Below are 23,171 nucleotides of genomic sequence, written 5' to 3' on the forward strand. Positions count from 1 at the left end.
TATAATCTAGATTTGTTATCAGACAATCGTCTAATCGTTTTGGACATTCACATTAGAAAACTGAACCAGATATTTTCTCAAAGTACTTTCCCAGTAGTGACTCTATGAGAATGAATCACCACTAAATAAAATTCTATGTCCAATCCATTAGTCCCAACCAATGTTGCTTGCAATTAATAAACTGTTATTTCCTGGGAAATGGTCAATATTTATGAAGGGGAAGTCTGTGCAACCCAACTATATACATACTACACACTACAAGAAAAAAAAGTGGACAAATATCATCTCTGGGTAATTGGATTTGCCTTTTTCATTACACTCCCTTATGTTTTCCTAATTCTCTACTAAGTAACATGTATCAATGCTACAAATAGGAAAAAATACACATCCTCCTCCCTTCAAAAAATATATTTTGTGACAAGGTTACTGGTTCGTCTCAAATCTTCCTCTTTATGAAAGTGACAATCCGAAATATAAAGGCTGACACTAAAGAGAACTGGTGGCAGAACCAACAAGAATCATCCAAAACCAAGTGTCCCACTTGTAAAATATTTAACCCACACCGTCGCCCAATTAGAGCATAATTCATAATGAAGACACTACCGCTAACAAGGGAAGCCGAATGGGATCTGGGTCATTCTTCCATAACTCTATTAGTTCCTCTCAGCCATTCAAGAAAAGTCTGTGTTAGCAAAGTATGTAGCTGACAACAGAAGTACAGCAGAGCCCCTTTATCGATGGTTTGACTTTCTATGGTTTTAGTAGCCCACCATAAACTGTGGTCTGAAATTAAATGGGAAATTCCAGAAATAAACAATTCATAAGTTTTAAACTGTGTGCCATGCTGAGTAGTATGATGAAATCTCGCATGGTCCCACTCTGGCCTGCCCGGAACATGATGCCCAGAAAATGAATCATCCCTTTGTCCAGCATATCCACACTGTACGTACAGTACTATATTTTGAGAAAGGCTATATTCCTGTAACTCTTATTACACTATATTGTTATAATTGTTCTATTTTATAAGTAGTAATTGTTGTTAATCTCTTACTGGGCCTAATTTATAAGTCAAACTTTACCATAGGTATGTATGCATATATAGGAAAAAACAGAATATATAGGGTTCAGTACTATCCACGTCCACTGGGAGTCTTGGAACATATCCCCTGCAGACAAGGGGGGATTGCTGTACATAGGAAACATGATGTAATCCATTTTCATAAGCTTTTCCAGAGAGGAAAAAAGACAGAAATGAAAAATATTTACTGAGTAATTGGGTAGTTTTTCAAACGGTTAAGTTACATACCATACCAATCTGGAGACTTGAGGAGTCATCACCGCTAAAAGTACAGAGTCCATGTACCACAAATACTGCATGATACGACAAAAACAACAGACTAGTAGTGGACACTACATGCTGGGCCCTGTGATAAATCTTTCTCATTCTCTTTGAATCCTCTCAACTACTAGGTAGTAGAAGTGAAACTGAGGCACAGTGTTTAAATAACTTGCCCAAGGTTACACAGCCAGTGAGTGGTGTAGCCAGGATGTGAATTCAGTCTTCACTCAAAAGCATAGGCATTATACTACCCCTTCCCCAATCACCCTTGTCATACACTACTATCTCCGTGACTTGTTCCTATCATATATTACCCTCTCCCCACCTCGGAATCAAAGCAAATGTTCTCTAGTCCTTCTGTACTCCCAGGTGCCTTCAGTGGCTTTTACTCATCAGAAGCCTACACATGGAAATAAGAGACCATCTAGAGAGAACACTATCCTTATATCAAATGCGACTTTTGAAAGACCTGACTCTCTAAACTGAGAAAGCAGGTTGATGACTTATTACCTAGCCCTCTCCATGGGACCCACTGTCAGTGTTTCCCTGCACAAAGTCCCTCATCATTCACATTTATTCACAATTCGCCAAAGTGCTCTCATTCAGAAAACTGTTTTAAATCAGTTTTTCCTAATAATAATACTAATAACAGCTACTGTATACTGAACATTTATTATGCAACAGGCTATACAAACACTATGCCATTTCAACCTCACAATAACCCAATGAAGTAGGCAATGTTCCCATTTATAGATAAGAATACTAAGGTTCAGAAAAGTAAAGTGATTCAGCCCAAGCTCACACAGCTGGTAAGTAACTAAATCTGACTCTTTGTAATACAAGCTTTCAAGGATCTTGTCTTTTAACAGTTAAAATTTGAATTCCTCCTGGACTTTCCTTTTGAGAGCTAACTTCCAAAGACAGATCTATCTGTTCCACTGTCACATGAATCCCACTATACCCACATGTTTACCTGAATTTCTTCATTTTCATCTACTAGAAGGAAACTCACAACCTTCTCAGTCATCTTCTTCCTTTTGGTCTCTTCATCCATCTCTTCTTCTTCTAGTAACTCCTGGACCTTAGTGACATGGTACACGGTAACAGGGTGTCTCCTTTTGCTACCCCCAGAATGAGTCCTCTTCTGGCACTCCAGGCACAAGTTGATTTTACATGTCTGGCACCGCACAGCAGCCCTCTGCCTCACACTTGGCAAATGCCCATTGGGGCCCTTGCAAGGGTCACAGTAAGGGATGTGGCCAGGTCTGAGTCTTATCCGCTCATGGTTTCTCAGGCGCTCCTGCCGATGAAGCTCCTCCTCGCAGCGGAGACACTGCAGACTGCAGCACTCATCACATTCAAAGACAGCTTCATCAGTCCCGCTGCACGCGTAACTTTCCTGGCACATTAGCCCCGGATTCAGGCCCTTCTCTGCTGGGGATGTCTGGGCACTCATACTCTGATTGGTAAGGAAATCGCGCACCCTGTAACGGTCACTGGGCTTTCCCCAGGAGTAACGACAAAGGCTTTGAGTCTGAAGACTGCACAGAAATACCACAGGGTTCTGAACACCTTAAAAAAAAGAAAAACAAAGCGCAAAAACCCTTTGGTGTCCTATTAGAATTCTCCACACACTCACAAATGTTCGATTTTTAAATTTTCTGCCTCCAAGACTCTTGTATCAGAAGCAATGTAGATTTGGTTTGATGTTTTCATCCTCCATAAAGTGCAGGCAAATATGTGGTCAAAATTAATTTGAAAGGGTCTTTTTATGGCTATCTGAGAGAGATCTGATAGGTTCACTGAGGTCATTGGTTGGGCCTCAAGCACAAGGTTTTGGTAAGGGAAGAGAGTGGTCAGGAGCTTTTCAATACAATCCAACCTCAAGTCAGTATTTCAGGGGATACCTAGAATAAAGAAAAGGAATTTCACTATCTAAAAATAGAGGTGCACCTTAAAAAACAATTGTGATTAAATAAGACACCAAAACTCCTGTGAGAAATCTCACTCTTGCTTGTAAAACTTACACTGGCTCATTCTGATCCTAGCAATTTCTTCTCAAAATCATGGTCAAGGGCCCTTTTGAAAACAACCACTACATCTAGGCCCAAGGTATTTAAGAGACTTTGCTGCTTTATTTCCCAGGCTGAAATTCTCTGTTCACGCGGTTATTATTTCAGAATCAAAATCACTGAGCAAATATACTTGGAAGGACAACTTCTGCATCCTCACCTGAACCCCACAATTGGGAAACACGGAGAAAAAAACCTGTAAAAAGCTAAATAAATGATAATAATAATAAACTTTAGCTCCATCAAAGTCCTGGAATATTTTCAACTCTAGACAGATGCCTAAGAAGGACTGTAAAACTGGAAACAAGAGTCACCATTTCATGCTTGAAAACAATAATAATTATTGTACTTCCTTTTGTCCCTTCTCTAATTGCAAAAAAAAAAAAAAAAAAGGAGCAAGGGGAGACAGAACTCCTCTATAACCCACCGCAAAGCCAGACCTGCAGTGAGTTAAAACAATTTTTCTCTTGCTCTCAAAAAATTAAAAATAACTTCAAAAAAAAAAAAGAAGAAGAAAAGATAACTGGGGCATAACTGGGGCGGGAAAGGGGCTTTTGTCACAATTATATTCCTAACTCTCTTTAGCCTTGAACGCCCATTCCAACGCCCCCACGAAATGCAAAGCCCTCATTTCAGATACTCTCTACTCCTCCCCCACAGTAATCAATCTATCAATCTTATTTTAAGATAAATAAGGAAAGCAAAGGGAGTGAGTAGAAGACCTTATTTACACACTAACCTCAGACGTGCCCAACCAGCTCCCACAACGGAAACAAAAATCAAAATTTGTCACAATTGAGAAAAATACAGAATCGGACTTCAAAACAACACCTCACCGCCCGCTAGGCCAAGCAAACAATCTGCCCACTCGGCTCCCTACTTCGACACTTCTCTCCAGCCAGGGATTCCTCATCCTTCCTTCCTCCCGGGCAACACCACCACAACCCAAGGGGCAGAAGCAGTCTAAGAACAAAGAAGGTCCCCCAAAATCCCCCCACGCTGGCAGAGGCCAGAGCCGAATCCATTGTTTATGCCACCCCACCCCCACCACAGCCGCACCCGCCCCCCCGCTTCTCCCGGGGGCAGCCGGAGCTCCCGGACTATCGCTTGCCCAGCCTAGGGCTGTGCCCTTCCCTTCCCGACCGCGGCAGCCCGGGGACCCCACCACGGAGCAGCTCGGCCGTGGCAAACGGCGTCGGGGTACCGCGGGGCGCCGGTGGGGGCGGGGGCTGTTCCTCAGGGCACCGGTGGATCCATCCTCATCTCCATCTCCGCCCCCCCGCCTCCTTCGCTGCCTCCCGGGCTTCCTCCTTTCCTGTTGTCAGTTGGGATCAGCTGATCAGAGTGAACTTCTAACAGCTCGGACTAACAGGAAGGCGTGAGCGGTGGCAGCCCAGGGAGGGAGGAGCGGGACGGGGTGGAGCCCGACGCCGGCAGAGGCGGAGAAGGGCACGCACAGCTTCCTGGGAAATGTAGTTTCCCTAAGGCGCTTCCTCTCCCACATCCCGGAAGTGGAGGCCCTGAATGACTACAACTCCCAGTACCGAAGAGACTGCTCTTGCGAGGAGGTGGTGAAGATAAGCCATCCAGCAGTTTGGGACATGGAGTTTTAGCATTGACTGCGGTTTCCGTAGGTTTCAGCGCGTTATTTTGGGTAGTGGCTGGAGAAGGAATGGCGCTAAATTAGAGAACTGTTGTAATGTGTAGTGTAGGCGAGATAAGTAATTCCATTTCAAGTAACCCTTGTTGCACACCGTTCATTTGGAAATATGTAAAAACAGGCAGTTTCCACTTCCCTAATTTTACCTGGTACAAAGTAGGGAAAGACCAGAAAGAATTGATAACAATATAAATACTCTTGTGTAAGCTTTGTTAACCATTAATTTTTTTCTCTACCTTTTACTTTCTTGACCTTTCCTTACATAGTTTCAGAACTTCTGGATTTTAAATCATCTTTAGGTTAGGTAGGGTATATTTTCGGATAAGCTTTCAGGCTACAGAGCAAGCTAATGGTTAACAGTGTTATCTGGCTTTATGTAAGAGGCAATATATTTGTTTAGTGTTTTCATTTGGGGTTTTTTTTTGTTTGTTTCTTGGAACAAAACTGAAAGAAAGCCTGATGAAATGAAAAGAGCAGTGGTCTAAGATGCCAAAGACTGGAAGCTTGTTCCAGAAAGCTCTTGGGTAAGTCACTCAACCTCTCCATGGAATGAAGAAATTGTACTATGTAAACTCTGAAGTCTCTGCCAATTCTAAAGTTCTTTGATTTTATCTTGATAATTGTTAACCCAGGAGAGAATACTAAGGTTAAGTGACTTGCCAAGGTCACACAGCAAATTATTGACCAAGCTGAGACAAGAACCCATCTCCTAATTCATATGCTCTTCTACCTTATGTTTCAAGGGACATATTTAGATCAATGGTAAAAACCAAATTTACATAATAGTGAGAGCCATGTATGAGAGTTGTATTGCTGAAAATTATGTTTTCAAGACTGGACAGAGAGCCAGCCATTGGACTAACTGTATAACATGACCGAGAATTTTTGTCCTATGCCACATCACAAACTAGGATATTAAGAACTAATCTATCGATAGCACTTTAAAACTTCATAGTTTTAAAGAGAGAAGAGGAAGGGAGGGATTTTAGAAAGAAACGAGATAACAAGTCTTCAGTTAGGTTCTTGAGACTGGCTGGCCTGTCATAAAATTTCCCTAGAGTGTTTTGTTCCTAAAACTACCACTCTAATTTTTTGTAGCCCTGATAATTTGCTCCATACTTCTAATTATAAAATGAGAATATTAACATATCCTGGGAACAAATGGTATTTAATTCTTTTTAAACCCAACACAACCCTTTCAAAACTATATTTTTTGAAGTTACAATAAGAACCCTTTAAAGTATAAAAAAGGGTTGCCTCTAAGGAGTGTAAGTAAGGTGAGCGAGACTTCATTTAAACACGTATGTACTCTTGAAATTTTTTCTAGGTAAGGGGGTAATATGTCAATAATAATGAAAAAAAGTTTATTTTTTTTTTAAGAGACGAATTATCAGAGCTGTTTCTGTTGTTGATTGTTTTTGCTCATTCTCATCTTTTATGTGCCTTTTTTTTTTACTGAGGTATTTTCTTTGGAAAATTATTTCTGGGAATTTTTTGAAGCCTAGGATAGAGGTATTCCTTCAGAGAGGATTTGCTTTGGCTTCTGCTGAAAGGAACCACTTTAAACCATATTCACTGTTTCAGATTTTTCTTTTTTAACCACTAGGAGGTGTATATTTAGATTATATATTTCTGGAAGATCTGTCATATGGATCTAGTGCCCCCTCTACAGCTCCCTGAAATCTCTTCCAAGACAACTTTCATTCCAGTCTGTTGGGTGGGAGTGTGTTTACTTGCAAGTCACCCTTACACTGAAACTAGAGCTCTTTGAGGTTCCAGTTTTAGACTTCTCTCTTCCACCAGGCCCTGGGCCTTGTATTCTGTCCTACTTGCCCCATGAGGCCTAGAAAAACCAAGCTTAAGTTGCCAAGTGAGGTACATACCCTAGGGAAAAAGTGACAGCATTGTTCTACTTACTCTCTGGATCCTACCTTCACCTAGATTTTGGTCTGATAATTACTTATTTTCTTGTTGACTCCAATATTTTACCAACATATTTTGTTGTTTTCAGTAGGATGACCTGTTTGCCATATTATGAGCCTTTTTACAAAAAAAGAACAGTCAATAATAATATTGTAAAAACTTTGGAGACAGATGGTTACTAGACTTATGTTGTACACCTGAAACTAATATAATATTGTATGTCAACTATACTTTAATAAAATTTTTTTAAAACATTAAAAGAAATTAAAGAAGAAATAAACAAATGGAATGACATCGTGTATTTTTGGATTGAAAGACAATATTGTTATGATTGTAATAATCCCTAGATCGATTTACAGATTTAATGAATTTTCTATCAACATTTCAACTGCTTTTGGCATCAGTGTCTGCGGAGCTCAGTTCCTCACAGAAAATGATTTTGTGGACAAGAATCGTGCTTCTCCAATTTGGGTGCGTAACTGAGCACAAACAGCTATGAGAAACCACAGGATTGACATGATGCCATTTCTGGGAGCAATCCATTTAACTTAAGGAATCGGAAGGGAAAAGCCAAGCAAAGTATTTATCTGCCTCACCTGCCCAGCACGCTTCCCTTCCCCAGATGCAGACTGTCATCAGGAAAGGATGTCTGCTGCACTAAGAAAGTCTAAATCCAAGGCGCCCTGCGGTACCCCAGGGATTTGGCCATCTACTTTTCCCAGGAGGAGTGGAAATGGCTGAGCCTCACTCAGAAGGATTTGTACGAAGATATCACATTAGAAAACTACCAGAATGGTCTCTGTCGGACTCTCCTTTTGGAGGCCAAATGTGATCACCTTATTGGAGAAGGGGAAAGCACCCTGGATGATGGAACCAGCATGAAAACACCAGGGCCTGGATGAGGAAACCGAAGACCAGAGAGCTTTAGTGACTTGCACAAAATCACCCACCTGAGAAGTGAAAGCAAAGCTGGGTTTGAACCCCAATTTTTGGTCTCAGAAGTTCAGATCTTAATACTCTCATCTCCACCTATCATTTTCCCTGCCTAGACTTTCATATCTCTTTTTGGAGCATGTGTATGCTGACTTTAACGATAGTCCTAATAATAATGTCCAAACTTGCATCATTTTCTTCATTCCTTAAAAAAAATTAAAATCTTTTCCATAACTGTTCATTTTGACTACTTTTCAAGAACTCATTCTCTTTCCTAATAGATTCCTCTTTGGTCATGTTAAATGTTTTTACAGTTTTATGAGTTTTTTTTTTAATTGTGGTAAAAAAGTGTATAGCATTAGATGTAACATCTTTAAATGTACCATTTTTAAATGTACAGTTAAGTATATTCACACTGTTATGCAACAGATCTCCAAAACTTTTTCATCTTGCCAATACTGAAACTCTATACCCTCTAATTACTAGTTCTCGAATAACCTCTCTGTTGTCTGTGTCTATGATTTTTAAAATTTTTTAATTTTTTTACACCTACAGCACCTGGCCTTACTAGGTGGTCTCCCATCCAAGTACTAACCAGGCTCGACCCTGCTTAGCTTCTGAGATCAGACGGGATCGGACTTGTTCAGGGTGGCATGGCCATAGACTTCTTTCTACGATTTTGATTACTGGATACTTCATAATAATAGAATTATACAGTATTTGACCTTTTCTGACTGGCTTTTTTCACTTAGCTCAATATCCTTGAGGTTCATGTTGTACCATGTGACAGGATTTCCTTCTTTTTAAAGGCTGCATAATATTACATTGCATGTATATACAGTTGGCCCTCCATATCTTGTTTCACATCTGTGAATTCAACCAACCACAGATTTAAAATATTTGGGGGCAGGGGGAAATTTCAACTGTTTTTTTTTTTTTTTTTTTTTTTTTTTTTTAGAAACAGACAGTTGATCTTAAAATTCATGTGGAATTGCAAGGGACCCTGAATAGCAATGTTGAAACAATCTTGTAAAGAACAAAATTGGAAGACTCATACTTCCTGATTTCAAAACTGATAATAAAGCTATAGTGATCAAAAACAGTGTTGTACAGGTATAAGGATAGAAACGTAGATCTATGGAATGAAATTAAGAGTCCATAATTAAACTCATCCATTTATGGTCGGTTGATTTTTGACAAGGGTTTCAAGACTATTCAATAAGGAAAAGAGTAGTCTTTTCAACAACTAATGCTGGGATAACTGGATATCTACATGCAAAAGAGTGAATTTGGACCTCTGTTTCACAATATATACAACAATTAACTCAAATGAATCCAATACCTAAATGTAAGAGCTAAAATTATAAAACTTTTACAAAAAAATACAGGTATAAATCCTCATGTTGTGAATGTTTGTGTTTCCCCCAAATTTAAATGTTGAAATCCTAAATCCTGGACATGGTTCCATTGTGTAGCAGTAAGCATGTCTGCTTTACATGCAGAAGGTCCTGGATTCATGCCCCAGTGGAGCCATGGTCCATGGTCTACAGCCATGCCACCCTTAATAAGCCCAATCCTGTCTGATCGTGGAAGCTAAGCAGAGTCAAGCCTGGTTAGTACTTGGATGGGAGACCACTTAGGAAGACCAGGTGCTGTAGGCGTAGATAATAATAAAAAGAAAGAAAGAAAAAAGAAAAAGAAATCCTAAAGCCCAAAGGCGATGCTATTAGTAGGTGGGGCCTTTGAGAGATGATCGGGTCATGAGGGTGGAGCACTCACAAATGGGATTCCACACAGCTCCCTTGCCTCTTGTACCATGTGAGGCTACAATAAGTCTGTGACCTGGAAGAAGGCTGTCACCTGACCACTGGCACCCTGATCTTGGACTTCTAGCCAGAACTGTGAGCAATAAATTTTTGTTTATAAGCTACCCAATCTGTGGTATTCTGTTTTTGCAGCCTGAACAGACTAAAACACCTTAGATTAGGTTAACAGTTTTTAAAATATGACACCAAAAGCACAAGCAAAGAAAAACTAGGTAAATTGAACCTCTTCAAAATTAAAAACTTGTGCTTCAAATTAGACTATGAAGAAAGTGAAAAGATAACCCAAAGAGTGGGAAAAAATATATTTGCAAATAGTATATCTGATAAGGGTCTAATATTCAGAATACATAAAGAACCCTTAAAACTTAATAAAAAGTCAAATAACCCAATTAAAAATGGTCAAATCATTTAAATAGATATTCTCCAAAGAAGATATACAAATAGCTAACAAGTGCATCAAAAGATGCTTAACATCATTAGTCATTAGAGAAATGCAAATCAAAACCCCAATGAGCTATCATTTCAAACCCAGTAGGACCAGTATAATTAGAGGAAAAACAGAATAACAAGTGTTGATAATGATGTGGGCAAATTGGAATCTTCAAACTTTGCTGATGGGAATGTAAAATGGTGTAGCTGCTATGGAAAAGTTTGTCATTTCCTTAAAAAGTTAAACAGAAGTACAATGTGATCCTGCAATTCCACTCCTAGCCATATATTAAAGAGAATTGAAAACATATTATCAAAAAAAAAAAAAGCAAACTTGTACTCAAATATACATAGTACCACTATTCATGGTGGCATATCCATACAAGAGCATATTATCCAGCCGTAAATAGGAGTGAAGTACTGTCGCATGGTACAAAATGAATAAACCTTAAAAACATGCTAAGTGAAAGAAGCCAGACACAAAAGGCTACATATACTATGATTTCATTTATAGAAAGTGCCCAGAATAGGCAAATCTATAGGGACAGAAAACCAATTAGTGGTTACCAGGGGCTGTAGGAAGTGGATAATAGGGAGTGACTGTTTGATGTGTATAGAGCTTCTATTAAGGGTGATGAAAATGTTCTGGAATTAGTGGCGATTGTTGTACAGTATTGTGAATATACTAAAAGCCACTAAATTGTACACTGAAAAATGTTTTAAACAGTGAATTTCATGTAAATTTACTTCAAAAAAAAAAAAACCCCTGTAGGTAGCTGGCCAATAAGAAAGAGAACTCAAGTAATCTAAGCTCAAGATGTAGATCTGGGAATAGATGGTTGTTAAAGCCCTAAGAGTAGATGAGTCTACTGTGGAGTCACTTAGAGTAAGAGGAGAGGAAGGCTTGCAACAGGACCCTGAGGAAGACCAACATTTTAAAGCATGAGCATAAGAAGAGAAAGCTCCCAAGGACACTGAGAAGGAGGAAGCGGAGCAGTAGGAGGAAGAGTGTGAGACACAGAAGACAGGATTTGTCAAAGTGTGATGGTCAGGAGTGTTAAATGCTAAGGAGTAAAATAAGATAAAGGCTGAAAAATGTACACTGGACTTAGCAAAAAGGTAAATGTAGTTTCACTGGATTGGAAGAGACCAGGTTCAGATAACAGCTATCGGAAGAAATACCTTCACTAGCGGATGTCAAGGAAATGGAAGTTACAGTAAATTAAATGTCATTGTCTCCCATTAGAGAGACTAAAGGGCTATGCCAAGTACACATCTGCGGAAATGTGTACTTGGCATAGCCCTTTTGAAGAACTATTTTGTAATATCTATTCAAATTTAGAAATTAGCATACTCTTCTGCTTTGCCTTTCCACTCCTAGATATCCTCCTGCGTATGAATTGGAAACAAATGTCCATAAAAAAAGGACTGATTAAATAAACTGTTTAGTGGATGATAGTTGCCTTCTCAGTATCCATTTCTCTCTTCCTCTTTTCTAACAATTCTGATTTTGTTCAAATATCCACCTTTCCTCAGCACAGACTTTGGGTTTTGGAGAAACTGACCTTACCCTTAGCTCAAGGGATAGGCCTGTCTAAGGGTAATTGCATCTATCTCGCCAATGATTTTCTAAGGCAAGAGTAAGAACCTCAGCTTAGGGTGTGATTCAATTCAGGTTCCTGGGGCTTCTAGAATGTTCTTCCTTGATCTTCTGGAAGTGAAATCTACTTAATCTCTCTTCTGAATTAAAAAGCATGTAGGCTCAGTGTAGCCATCCTGTGACCATGAGGGGAACCAGCCTTAGAATGAGGTCTACATTTGTAGTTGATAGAACAGAGAGATAGGAAAAAAGCAAGACAGGAAGAACTTTGTTTCTGATAAAATTAATGAGCCTCTGGATCACCCAACAATGAAGGGCAGCCTAGCTAGTCTTTCTGCTGGATGAGCCAAAATGTTTCCTTACTATTTAAGCCAGTTTCACTTGGGTTGTCTGTTACTTGCTTCTGAAAACTTTCCAATCTGTACACAATGACACAACTGTTATGGAATACAATGTAGCAGTTTTTAAAATGATTTTTACATACGTGGATTTATGGTCACATAAATGATTATACATGGATTTAACATACAAAAAACACAGCCTTACTAAGTGAAAGTTGAATAACTCTGATTCCATTTATATAAAAATTTAAAGAGCAAAATAAAATCATATGCTTCTATAAGTATATATGGATATGGTTGCATAATTTATTTTTAATTTATTTAAAACTTATATAATATTTGCTACATTGAAAATATGTATAATACATATGTAAATTATGAATCATAATAATAAAATGAAAACCAGTAAACTCACCACTGAATTGATGAGCTATAGCATTGCCAAAAACATTGAGGTTACCTATATGTTTTTTACCAGTTTCATCACCTTTGCTCCCTCCAAAAGAGAGATAACTCTAAGAGGAAACCACTACCCTGAATTTTCAATTAATTATTTCTTTGGTTTTTAAATATATATAGTTTTATCATATATGCGTGTTTCTTTAAACGATAGATTATTATTAATGCCAATTTTTTAATCATTATAATGGTATCATAAGATACATAGATTTCTGACTTGCTTTTTTTTTTCCGACTCACTTTTTTCACTCAACATCTCATGTGTAACTGTAGTTTATTAATTCCATCTTTATATAAATAGGTGATGTTTTGAAAACATGTTTATCTATTGTCAGACATTTTTCCTTTATGAATAATGGTGCCATGGACATTCTCAAACATGTTTCTTGGTCCATATATGTGAAAATTTCTCTATATAATATAATAGTAAGAGTGGAACTGCTGGATCATGCTTTATTTTTCTAGGCTATGCCAAAGTAGTTGTACCAATACAGACTTCTGCCAGCATTGCCTAAGTGTTCCTATTATTCTATATTCTTGTACCATCAGACTTCTTAATTTTCACCAGTAAAATGGTTTTAATATGACATCTCACTATGGTATTAGCATTTCTATGATTACAATGGAGGGGAGCATATTCAATATTTGTCTGCCCTTTGCAGTCCTGGTTAAAACATAGCTCAGAATAATGCTTCCTCCTGGAAGACTTCTCTGACTTCCTCAGATCCACAGGCTAAACTAAGTGCTGCTACCAATATTTTGCATATTTCTGTCATTATATTTCAACAACCCTCCATTTTTTAAGCTACTCGAATATCTCTTCTTTACAACCAAAAGCATAGTCTAACTCATCACTTTATATGGAAAATTGCCCTTTTTTACACCCACTTCCTCTTCCACCCAGTATGATTACTTGGTTTTTGATAACTTTAGAACGTCTAAATGCCTATCTTCTATAATTACACAAGTACTTTAATAATGCCAAGTGGCAGCAGTTTAAATTCACATGAAGTTTGAATCTTGATAACAAAATAGCCTAAATTGGAGCTCAAGGCAGAGATGTAGAGGAAAACTAATTGATATCTGGCTATTTAAAATTATTCTGCTATATTTTAAAGATGTGCTGTGATTTTTTAAGTCAAATATTAATTTTGTGACAATTATGTGTCTAGCATGGCCATTTAAAGGTAAATAAACCATGATCTCTTCCTTGAAGTAACTCAATGTCCAATAGGGAGACTATGAGAAACCTGATTATCACATAGTGGTATGTACCCTGAAATGATGAAGCAGGAACTGAAGCTACATAGCTGGGCCTCTGAGAGACTGGATCTTCACTGGGATACCCGCCCCCCGCCCCATTAGCTAAAGTAATTCTGATGACAGCTCACGTGCCTTGATGAGATTTAAATAATTTTCTCTTTCCAATCTAGGCCACAAAGGTACCTGTTCTAGTGACCTGTTGTTGACATGATTCACCAACTCTATCATCTACCACTGCAGTTTTATTTTGCTATCAATTCATTGGCTCTACTATTCAGTTTATCATCACATCCAGTTTAAATTCTTGGGAGGATCTCCCTGGTCCAGCTAAACAGTGTTTTTCTCACAAGTTCCATGATATGCTGCTGACTAGTTGGGTGAGATATGGCCATAAGAATAGGGTTATAATACATATACTATGGCTATCAATATCCAAATTCATTATTTACAGCTGCTTTCCTCAGCAAGGGCTTGTGAGGCTTAGGAGGAGGTTGATTGGCATTGAAGCTAAATGGCTTGGCCTGTCTATTACAAGTATATACAAGTGTCTCATTTATGGTTCTTTCTTTTGAAAAGACAGAAACCTAGTTCAAACTGATTTAGGAAAAGGCATTTATTGGTTTAGATACCAAGAAGCCTAGAAGGATATCTGGCTTCAAGAATGACTGAAACCATGTTCTCAAATGATATTGTAAAAAATTTCCCACCTCCCACCGTCTCTTACCTCTGCTTCATTTTGTGATGGTTTTATCCTTACCATCCCCCTGCCCCCACCAGTTCCAAGCTTAACATCTCCCTTGTTTAAATGGAAAAGATGGCCACCCCCTTCCTCCATCTTTTTTTTTTTTCTTTCTTAGCATTATTCCTGATGAAGCAGCATAGAGTAATAGTTGAGAGCATGGACTGAGGAACCAGACTCCATCACTCACTATTTGTATAACTTTGGGTAATTTATTTAACCTCTCCAAGCCTTAGTTTCTTTATCTGTGTAACAATAGTTCCTACTTTGGAGAGCTGCTGTGAAGATAAAGTTGCTGATATTCGCAAGATGCTTTAAATAGTGCCTGGTACAATGTAAGGGCTAAATCGCCAGGATTTGATTGGGTTATAAGTCTATCACCATGTCCTAAGGGGTCTGGCTAGGGTTAGGATTTGCTATTCAAACTATAAATATCTGGAGTAGTGAAAGGATGACTTCTTTTAAGAAATTTGGAGTGCCATTATCAAAGACAGGGAATGAATATGTTAGGTCAACATAAATATTTACTACAAGAAAGTTAGGAAACTGCTGCTTGAGACAATTTCTCTCTCCTCAAGATTTTATTTTACTATACAAGTGAATTCATGTACAATGTTTCTAACAGTACAAAGGAATACAGAGTAACTTGAGAGGATTTCTGTGTTTACGCCTGTGGTGGTTAAAAAAAAAAAAAAAAGCACAAATTGCTCTTTTCATTTGCAAGAGGTAATTATCATTTGTCTAGCACTTTACCAAAGTACTTTCACATACATTAGGTAATTTAGTCCATGCAATAACTCTGGGGAGTAGGTATTATTAGTCTTCTTCATTGGTAAAGAAAGTTAGGGAACAGAAATGTAAATTTTAGATAGGAGGAATAGGAATGATATACCCTTTCTCGTTGGTCTCCCACTGCATTTTATGTTTTACCGGTACTCAGTATGTAATCATTTCTTTCATTCAACAAATATTTATTGAACACTTGCTATGTACCAGGCATTGTTTTAGGCGCTGGGGCTACAGCAGTGTGCAAAACAAACTCTGCACTCCTTAAGTTGACATTTTAGTGGAGTAACAGCAGACAGACCGTAAGTAAGAAAAATAGGTAGTACGGTAGATGGTGATTCGTGCTGTAGAGTAAAATTAAATAGGAAATACAGACAGGGATTGTATAGGTATGTTCCAGTTTTATATACAATGATCAGAATTCGTCAATTGTTTTTGCGCTGTTTGCAGCTCCGCCAGGACAGTAATAAAATCTGACTCCCAGCACTTAGCACCAGTCACTTAGGGAGGCAATACTTAAATTGATCGAATTATAAGCCTTCTGAAAAGCAAGCAGTTGAGAAACAAAGGCCTGTAAATAGATATTAACCATAAATTGGATAAACATTCGTGATTAGATTATCATTAATCTGATTAATGAGGTTCCTTTTAGCTTTTTACATTACTGAATGAAAGCTGTGTTAAATGTTTTTACAGGTCGGTTTAGGTTATTTCAAACATCTAACTACCTCTTTGGCCCTACAGTGCGCAAAAGCTTTTGTGCATGTGCACTTAAAAAACAAAAACCCCACCACCGCCAGGTCTGTTGGGATCAAGAGTAGTTGTTTTCTAGGAAAAGATCAGCTCTTGGGGTTCCTATTAAGGTGCTGGGTGGGGACCCAGATATCAGTCCATCGAACCTCCATGAACCACAGAGCAAGGTTTTACTCCCCGAAACCCAAACTACAAAAAATAAGAAATCCTCTAAAATCCTCAGCGGTGTTCAGTCGTTCAGTCGGAACCTTGACCTCAAGATGGCGTCGCATAGTCACAAGATTCAATCAGGTCCAATCAAAAATGGCAGGGTGGGTCGTAATTTACAGCTCGAGCCTTTCTAGTCCCCATTCGGGGACTCCTTCTCTATGGTTATTCGCCGGGGCGTGGTGATTCAGAGCCAAGAGTGAAGACTATCTATATGCGTTCTTCTCTATGATTCTCCTCTCTACTCCCCCAGCCGCAGTGCATGCCGGGCAAGAGGAAGACCTCCAGAAGCGCCCCGCGCAGCGCGGCTGTGTTTGCGTTGCGGCCTGTGCGAGTAGTCGCTTCGGAACCAGTCTCCCGGCGAGCGGCGCGCAGAAACCTCGAACCGGTGGAGCCCACTCGTAACCTGGAGCCCATAAGGCCGCGAAGACAGTACCTTTTCCTTAGCGGCGGGTGAGTTCACGCCTCTGAACGCGTGTGAAAACTGGGAAACCGGGTACCTCGGCTACGGGAGGAAGGAAAGCCGGGGAGGCTCCGAAAGGGCCGGGGTGGGATGGGGGTGAAGAGGGGGGCTGGGTGGGGGAGGGGACAGGCACGAGGCTTGGGTTTCTTCACTTCTTTAAGGCCTCGAAAACCAGTGGGCCCAGGAGGAGCCCGTGGAGGCCGGACCTATTGCTAGAGGTTTTTCTCTTTGCATTGTCGCCCACTTTCCCTTTTCCTTTCACGGTCCACCACAGTGAATCGCCTCGGTTCTTTCTGGGCTCCACGTTTGCCACCAAACGATAGGTGTGCCCCTGGGGAGTTCTTCTCTAAGGCCCTTTTCTAACCAGAGCCTGCAGAACCCTATGGTGGATTTTCCGGGCCTAGGACACACTTGGCCTAGGTTCTGTCTAGAAGCCAGCCAGCACCCACTCTGTAGGGAGCTGCTAGCCACCAACGGATTTCTTTCCCTTCCTCTTTGGTCATCTAGAGCCCGTCGCTGAGTTGAACTCCTCCCTCCCTCCGAATTTAGCTAATGCCTAATTTTTTTTTTTTTAGCACCCTCCTGGTTTGCTTGTCTAAGATAATGATGAATATTGTGGTCTTGCACCTTCCTCCATTGGAGATTACAGTAAACTATATCCCCATTCATTCTAGGCGATGACCAGCTCCACATTAAAATATGTTACTTCTTTCTCACCCATATTTGATCATAAATACTACTTTCTAAATACATTTTTCAAAATAGATCTAGGATTATGAAGATAACTTTGAAGTTATGTAATTATGGATTTATATTGCCATAGAAAAGCCATTTTGATACTGGGCAGAGTGGAGCAGACCAAAAGGAGGGAAGAGATTGGACTTCTCTTGCACCAGACTGCTATAGTGTGAAGTACTGTGAATTAGGTCGTTGGTAGTAGTGTATCAGTAATTTTTATATTGTCTTGGGGGCTTTAATTTTTAAAAGATTGTTTCCAAAAACATTGAGAAGCCTAGAAAGGCATTCAGTTGGTCATCAGGTTCTCACGATTCAGGTAGATACTATACATTATAATGAATCTAATTTAAAGCCTTTGTTGTATTCTTCATCTGTAAAGTAAGGATTATAATAGTGTCTACCTCATAGGTTATTGGAATTGAGAATTGAGAAAAATGTCTGTGAAATCCTTAGTGCAATACCCAAATAACATAGTGTTTAGTACTCATTAACCAATATTTGTTATTTTAAGAATTTTCAGTGAAGTACACAAGAGCCTAACTCTGACTCTAACATTTCTTCCAGTGTAGTCTGAATAGACTTTTAAAGTCAAAGTTAATCCTTAATAAGAAGTTTCTCATTGGTATATTATTACTAGAAAGGGGCATTGTTATTCAGTGAAAAACCAGCCTTTGGATTGGTAATTTAAGCATAGTCCAGTACCTTGGAGTCCCCACCCACTTATTGTGTTCTCTTGGACAAGGCAGCTTCTTCATTTGTGAAAGAATAATACATATACACGAGTAATTTGGGAGATTAAATGAGATAATGTACGTCAAAAGCTTTTGTAAATGAAAGTAAATAAAAGTGTTAGTTGCTATTTTTATTAAATAATTCATCTTGGGGTTACCAAGTTTCCTATTTTGGTCCCCAGAGTGGGTTTTTGTTGTAGTACTTTTTTTTTTTTTTGATAGATATCAAAGCACTTTTAGGAAGAAAATGTTTTTATTGTTCCACTGTTGCATGTAGGCATTATATATTAAGGATAGTTTTGACTAATTTTATTTTGTGGTTTGCTATCTTTATTCCACTTTGTTAAGGCTCTATATTTTTAAAATAAGTCCATTTTAACATTGGGTAACTACTTCTGACCTAATGTAAGTTTGAGATTTTCAAGCTTTTTGGTCTGCAGACAAATTAGCTATATACTTTTCTCAATTAAAAAATACGTGTGTAAAAATACATGTGCAGGGGGAAATTATATTAACTATATTATAACTTTGGGAGCAAAAGTAATCATTGAATCTTCTAAGATCTTAACAAAAATATACTGTGTATTTTTTAAAATTTCTTAATAGTCTTGTGATACTACTGCTGCCATTCATAAGAATTTTGATTCCTCAAAGTTTTTGAATAGCTTTTTTCCTATATTTTTGAAAATGAAAAACATTTCCACTAACCAGAATTATTGATAGTTTTTTAACTTTTTATTTTGACATAATTTCAAATTTCAAAAAAATTAGAATACTACAAAGAATTCTCAAATATCTTTCACCCAGATTCCCCAAATCTTAACATTTTACCAATTTGCTTTATCCTCTTCTCTTTTTCTCCATAGTTTTTCTTCTGAAATGTTTTGCTAGCCAGTTGCAGATGTGGTTTTCTTTAACCTCTAAATGTGTGTTTTCTAAAAACAAGGACATTCTTTTAACAACAGTACAATGATCAAAACCAAGAAATTAATATTGATATGGTATTAGATAATCTACTGAATTGGTATTGCTTTTTTTTAAGCATTATTAAAGTGTAATTGACATAAAATTCAGTCACTGAAAATGTACAATTCAGTGATTTTTTTTTTTAGTAAATGTATGGAGTTGTGCAACTGTTATTCCAAAAGGATCCCTTTTTCCTGTTTGCACGTCACCCCCAACTCCAGTCACTACTAATCTTTCTCTATAGATAATGTTGCTTTTTTAATAATTGGAAATGGTAAAACAGCAAAGTGGAAATCTCAGAAAAAGATCAGCTCCCTTTTTGGAAACTCAGAACACTTAAGCATTTTCATACATCTGAAAAGCTTTCCTGTGAAAGGCACTTTTTGTTAATCAAGCATTTCCCATTTGGACATGGAACACTTTTTCCTAGGAATAGTTTCTAAAGACTCGGTTCTTGGAAATTCAGTTTGAGAAATGATGTTTTGAAGGGCTTTGCTTAGGCCGGGGCATCTATGTCAGTCCCTTTTACCCCGGGGTTCCTTAACCTTTTTGGCACCATGGACTGGTACTCTCCTATGAGAATCTCATGCCTGATCTGAGATAGAGGTGGTGATGCTAACGCTTGGGAGTGGCTGCAAATACATGTGAAACTTTGCTTGCTAGCGCATTGCTCACCTCCTGCTGTGCAGCCCAGTTCTTAATAGGCCCAGGGGTTGGGGACCCCTGTTCTAGGCTGTAAGGAGAGCAGGAAACAGTGCATGCTACACTAATAGTCATTTATATTCAGTGTAGAGTAAATGGACTGGTTTATAACTATATAGTAATATAAAATTCGCTCTTTCATAGCTAATAAAAATCTTAAGAAGGAATCTGACATGTAATCAGAACTATATAGATTTATTGAGTGAATGAATAAGTTGTATATGAGTGTTTGCTGAGGAGAATCCATTGGTTGATTTACCTCTTAAAATTTCAGAAATTTGGCACACAGTGTCCTGTTAGGGTTAGCCTGTAAATCCATTCTTGGTACAGTATTTTGTTTCTATCACAATAAATCTGCAATGGAAGAATGCTTATACGAATTAGAAGTGTTTGGGGGGGGGACTAAATTTATTGAGATACAATTTATATGCAATAAAATGCTCCTATTTTAATTTCAGTGGACTTTGACAAATGCATAAACTTGTATGACCATTGCCACACTAGAGATAGCATGAGAGCTTCCATCATAGGTTCTTGTTTTTGTTACTTTGGGACATAAAGTGTCATACTTAGAAGGTAAAAATGCTTTGAACCTTCTAAAAGTAAAGCACTACTAAATTATTTCAATGATAATAAAAAAAATAAACACTGCACCTCTTTTTCTTAAACCCCACACACACTCCCTCAGCAATTGGTTACCTTCATAGTATATCCAGACTCTAACAAAACTTGTTAACACTTTACTACTACCTGTTTCAGGCCACCTTTTCTTGTGCGGATTATTGCTGTAGTCTTTTGCTTCTACCTTTGTTCTCCAGTCTTAACAGTGGCCAGTAACACTATTAAAATGTAAGTCAAATAAAAAGCCTTCAGATGTTTCCCATCTTATTTAGAGTAAAAACCAAAAATTTTACAGTGGCCTGTAAAGCCCTATACTCTCTGAACTCCCTCCCCAAGTGATACTCAGCATTTATCTCTGACTTTTCTCTCATACTCTGCTTTAGCTGTTGGCCTTGTTCTTCTTCCCCAAACAAACATTCCATACCCATCTCAAGTTCTTTATGTTTGCTGTTTCCTTTGCTTGGGAGGCCATTGCCCCCAGGTATGAATAGGGCTTCCTACCTCATCCTTTTTCAAGTCTTTGTTCAAATATTTCTTTCTTAGTGAGGTCTGACCACGGTATTTAAATAAATGCACTCCCTAGCTCTCTTCCCAATCTCATTCTGCAAAGTACCAACTTGGAATATCTATATAATTTTTTATAAGAGAATTTTACAATTTATCAACTATAAGTACAATCTAATAAGCTTTGTTATGGTTTTAAAGTTTATTCTTAATCATTTTCACATATGTCAAAATACATAAAACTGTTGAAATAAGTGGTCGATACTCTCATTTTAGGATGTTTAGAGTGAACACTAATCTTTATCGGAGATCACCAGAAATATTTGTTTTCTGGATTTCCATAGAATCATTACCTTATTAAAATAACCTTCCCCTTTGAAGTTCAGCCTATGAATAAGCAAGTTTTGAACGATTGAAAGTAAAAGGGAAATATTTTATAGAAAAATTAGGTGTGAATGGAATGAGCATATTGGCATAAACTAAAATTAAACATAATCTGGTTAACTCTTTACAGAATGACATATATTTAAAAACTATGAAATAGTGATTGTTTAAACATCAAGAATATAGAGGGTTTAAAAAATACTTATATCTAATACTTGGGAGAAAGTGATTCTAAAGATGAATTCGTGGCCTAATCTTTGTAACCATTATGAGGATAGGCACTGGGTCATCCATTACTAGCGTGGGAGCTTCTTAATAAATTTGGTTAATGAGGTCCTCAGAATTCATTTGTTTACTGATTCATTCATTTATTCAACAGGTATTAATACCAACTGCCCTCCTAAGAAAGTGCTGAGATAGAGTATTATAATACAAGAGCTTCTGTAAGTAGGACAGTAGCCCTCTCTGTTTTAAAAGGAGATAGACTTCTGCCCCCTTCCTTAAAGAGTATTTGTTTTTATTTTTGACCATAAAGTATTGCAAAAGAATTATTTAAAAATATTACACATTTACAATCTTAAATTGGTTGCATTTTGTGTTTCTAATGTATGCTAATACCTACTTATTTTTTTAAAGCATTTCCAGTACCCTATTTGCTAAGTATATGAACTCATCCTAGGAATTTACTTTACCTGTAAAACTTTCTAAATATTTTAAATATTATTGTGTTTTCTGAAATCAAAGTTTAGATTTTATAGAATATTTTACTGCCCTAAGTCAGAAGAACAGCTGTGAGCATGAAGAACATGCTTTTCTAAGACTATTTTAAAGTAATATCTAATAAACAGGTAAAAAGAAATTAACCTCATATGTGATTAGGGGAATGCAAACTGAAAGTTTTTTTTTACCTCTCAGATTGTTATAATTAAACACTGATTTATTCTAGCAATGGTGGAGATATGAGCAAAGGTCATACTCATATACTGATGGTTGGAATATAAATTTGTACACTAGTTTTGGAGGATGGTTTAGAGGTAAAGTGTGGATATACACAGTACTAATCTGTATTATACAATTACTTGCACAGGTGCATAGAGTTGCATGTCCAGTTTGTCCAAAAGCATTTGTAAGAGGTAAAATGTGGAGCCAACCATTAATGTTGGTTGAATAATTATTGTATGTCTGTATTATAATATTTAACTGCCTTATAAAGAATGGAATAGAACTTTAAGAACTGACAAAGATGTTAATGATAAGGAGGGAGAAATGCACATAACAATATAGTATGATTATATTGTTTGCAGAAAAACACAAATGATTATATATTAGTTTGTGTATAGAGAGATATTTAGAAGAATGCAACGATATATACCAAACTGTTGGGATTAGGGGGCGAGGAAGTGGAAGACATGCACTTTTTATCTTCTCTCTTCTGAAGGGTGAGTAAAATAATATATAAAACAAAAAAGAAAATAGTAGAGACATCTTTTAAAAGCTTTTAACAACTCTAAACTCCTTCAGTTATAGAGTATAGGTGGGGGGATTTTTTTCCTAGTGTCCAGCAAAAATATCCTGTTGATCAAATCACTGCTTATGTGATCAGGCCACTTATTTTGGCTGCTTTTTAAATGGTGCGTAGAATCCACCAGGGACATCCTACCTTTGTTTTTTCTACTTTTCCAATAGATGTGGACCACAGAATATGTTGAGGAAAATATACAATTGGGGGGGG

General features: G+C 37.8%; 2 protein-coding genes and 2 pseudogenes across 5 annotated transcripts in view; 2 read left to right on the forward strand and 2 right to left on the reverse strand.

The window, feature by feature from the left end:
• Positions 1–4,806, reverse strand: part of ZFYVE1 (zinc finger FYVE-type containing 1) — a 44,832-nt gene extending 40,026 nt beyond the window's left edge. The window contains exons 1-2 of one of the 2 annotated variants that reach the window (XM_039883708.1): positions 4,616–4,806; positions 2,313–3,246 (exon numbers count right to left, since the gene is read on the reverse strand). In XM_039883708.1, the coding sequence (XP_039739642.1) occupies positions 2,313–2,795 (483 nt within the window). In that variant the 5' untranslated portion in view covers positions 2,796–3,246; positions 4,616–4,806. Of the gene's footprint in view, positions 1–2,312; positions 3,247–4,576 lie in introns of both variants that reach the window. The other variant, XM_039883707.1, reaches the window with a different exon arrangement.
• A 3,667-nt stretch (positions 4,807–8,473) lies between these two features.
• LOC120619863 (uncharacterized) lies at positions 8,474–8,592 on the reverse strand (annotated as a pseudogene).
• Positions 8,593–9,469: 877 nt separating this feature from the next.
• On the forward strand, positions 9,470–9,588 carry LOC120619910 (uncharacterized; annotated as a pseudogene).
• Positions 9,589–16,583: 6,995 nt separating this feature from the next.
• The window catches only part of RBM25 (RNA binding motif protein 25), a 42,907-nt gene continuing 36,319 nt past the window's right edge, over positions 16,584–23,171 (forward strand). For 2 of the 3 annotated variants that reach the window (XM_039883705.1, XM_039883706.1), the window contains exon 1: positions 16,584–16,783. The gene's annotated coding sequence lies outside the window, so the exon portion shown is untranslated. Of the gene's footprint in view, positions 16,784–22,859; positions 22,879–23,171 lie in introns of those variants that run through there. The other variant, XM_039883704.1, reaches the window with a different exon arrangement.

The sequence above is a fragment of the Pteropus medius genome, unplaced genomic scaffold (assembly GCF_902729225.1).
Source record: "Pteropus medius unplaced genomic scaffold, Ma_sr-lr_union100, whole genome shotgun sequence".
NCBI lineage: Eukaryota > Metazoa > Chordata > Mammalia > Chiroptera > Pteropodidae > Pteropus > Pteropus medius.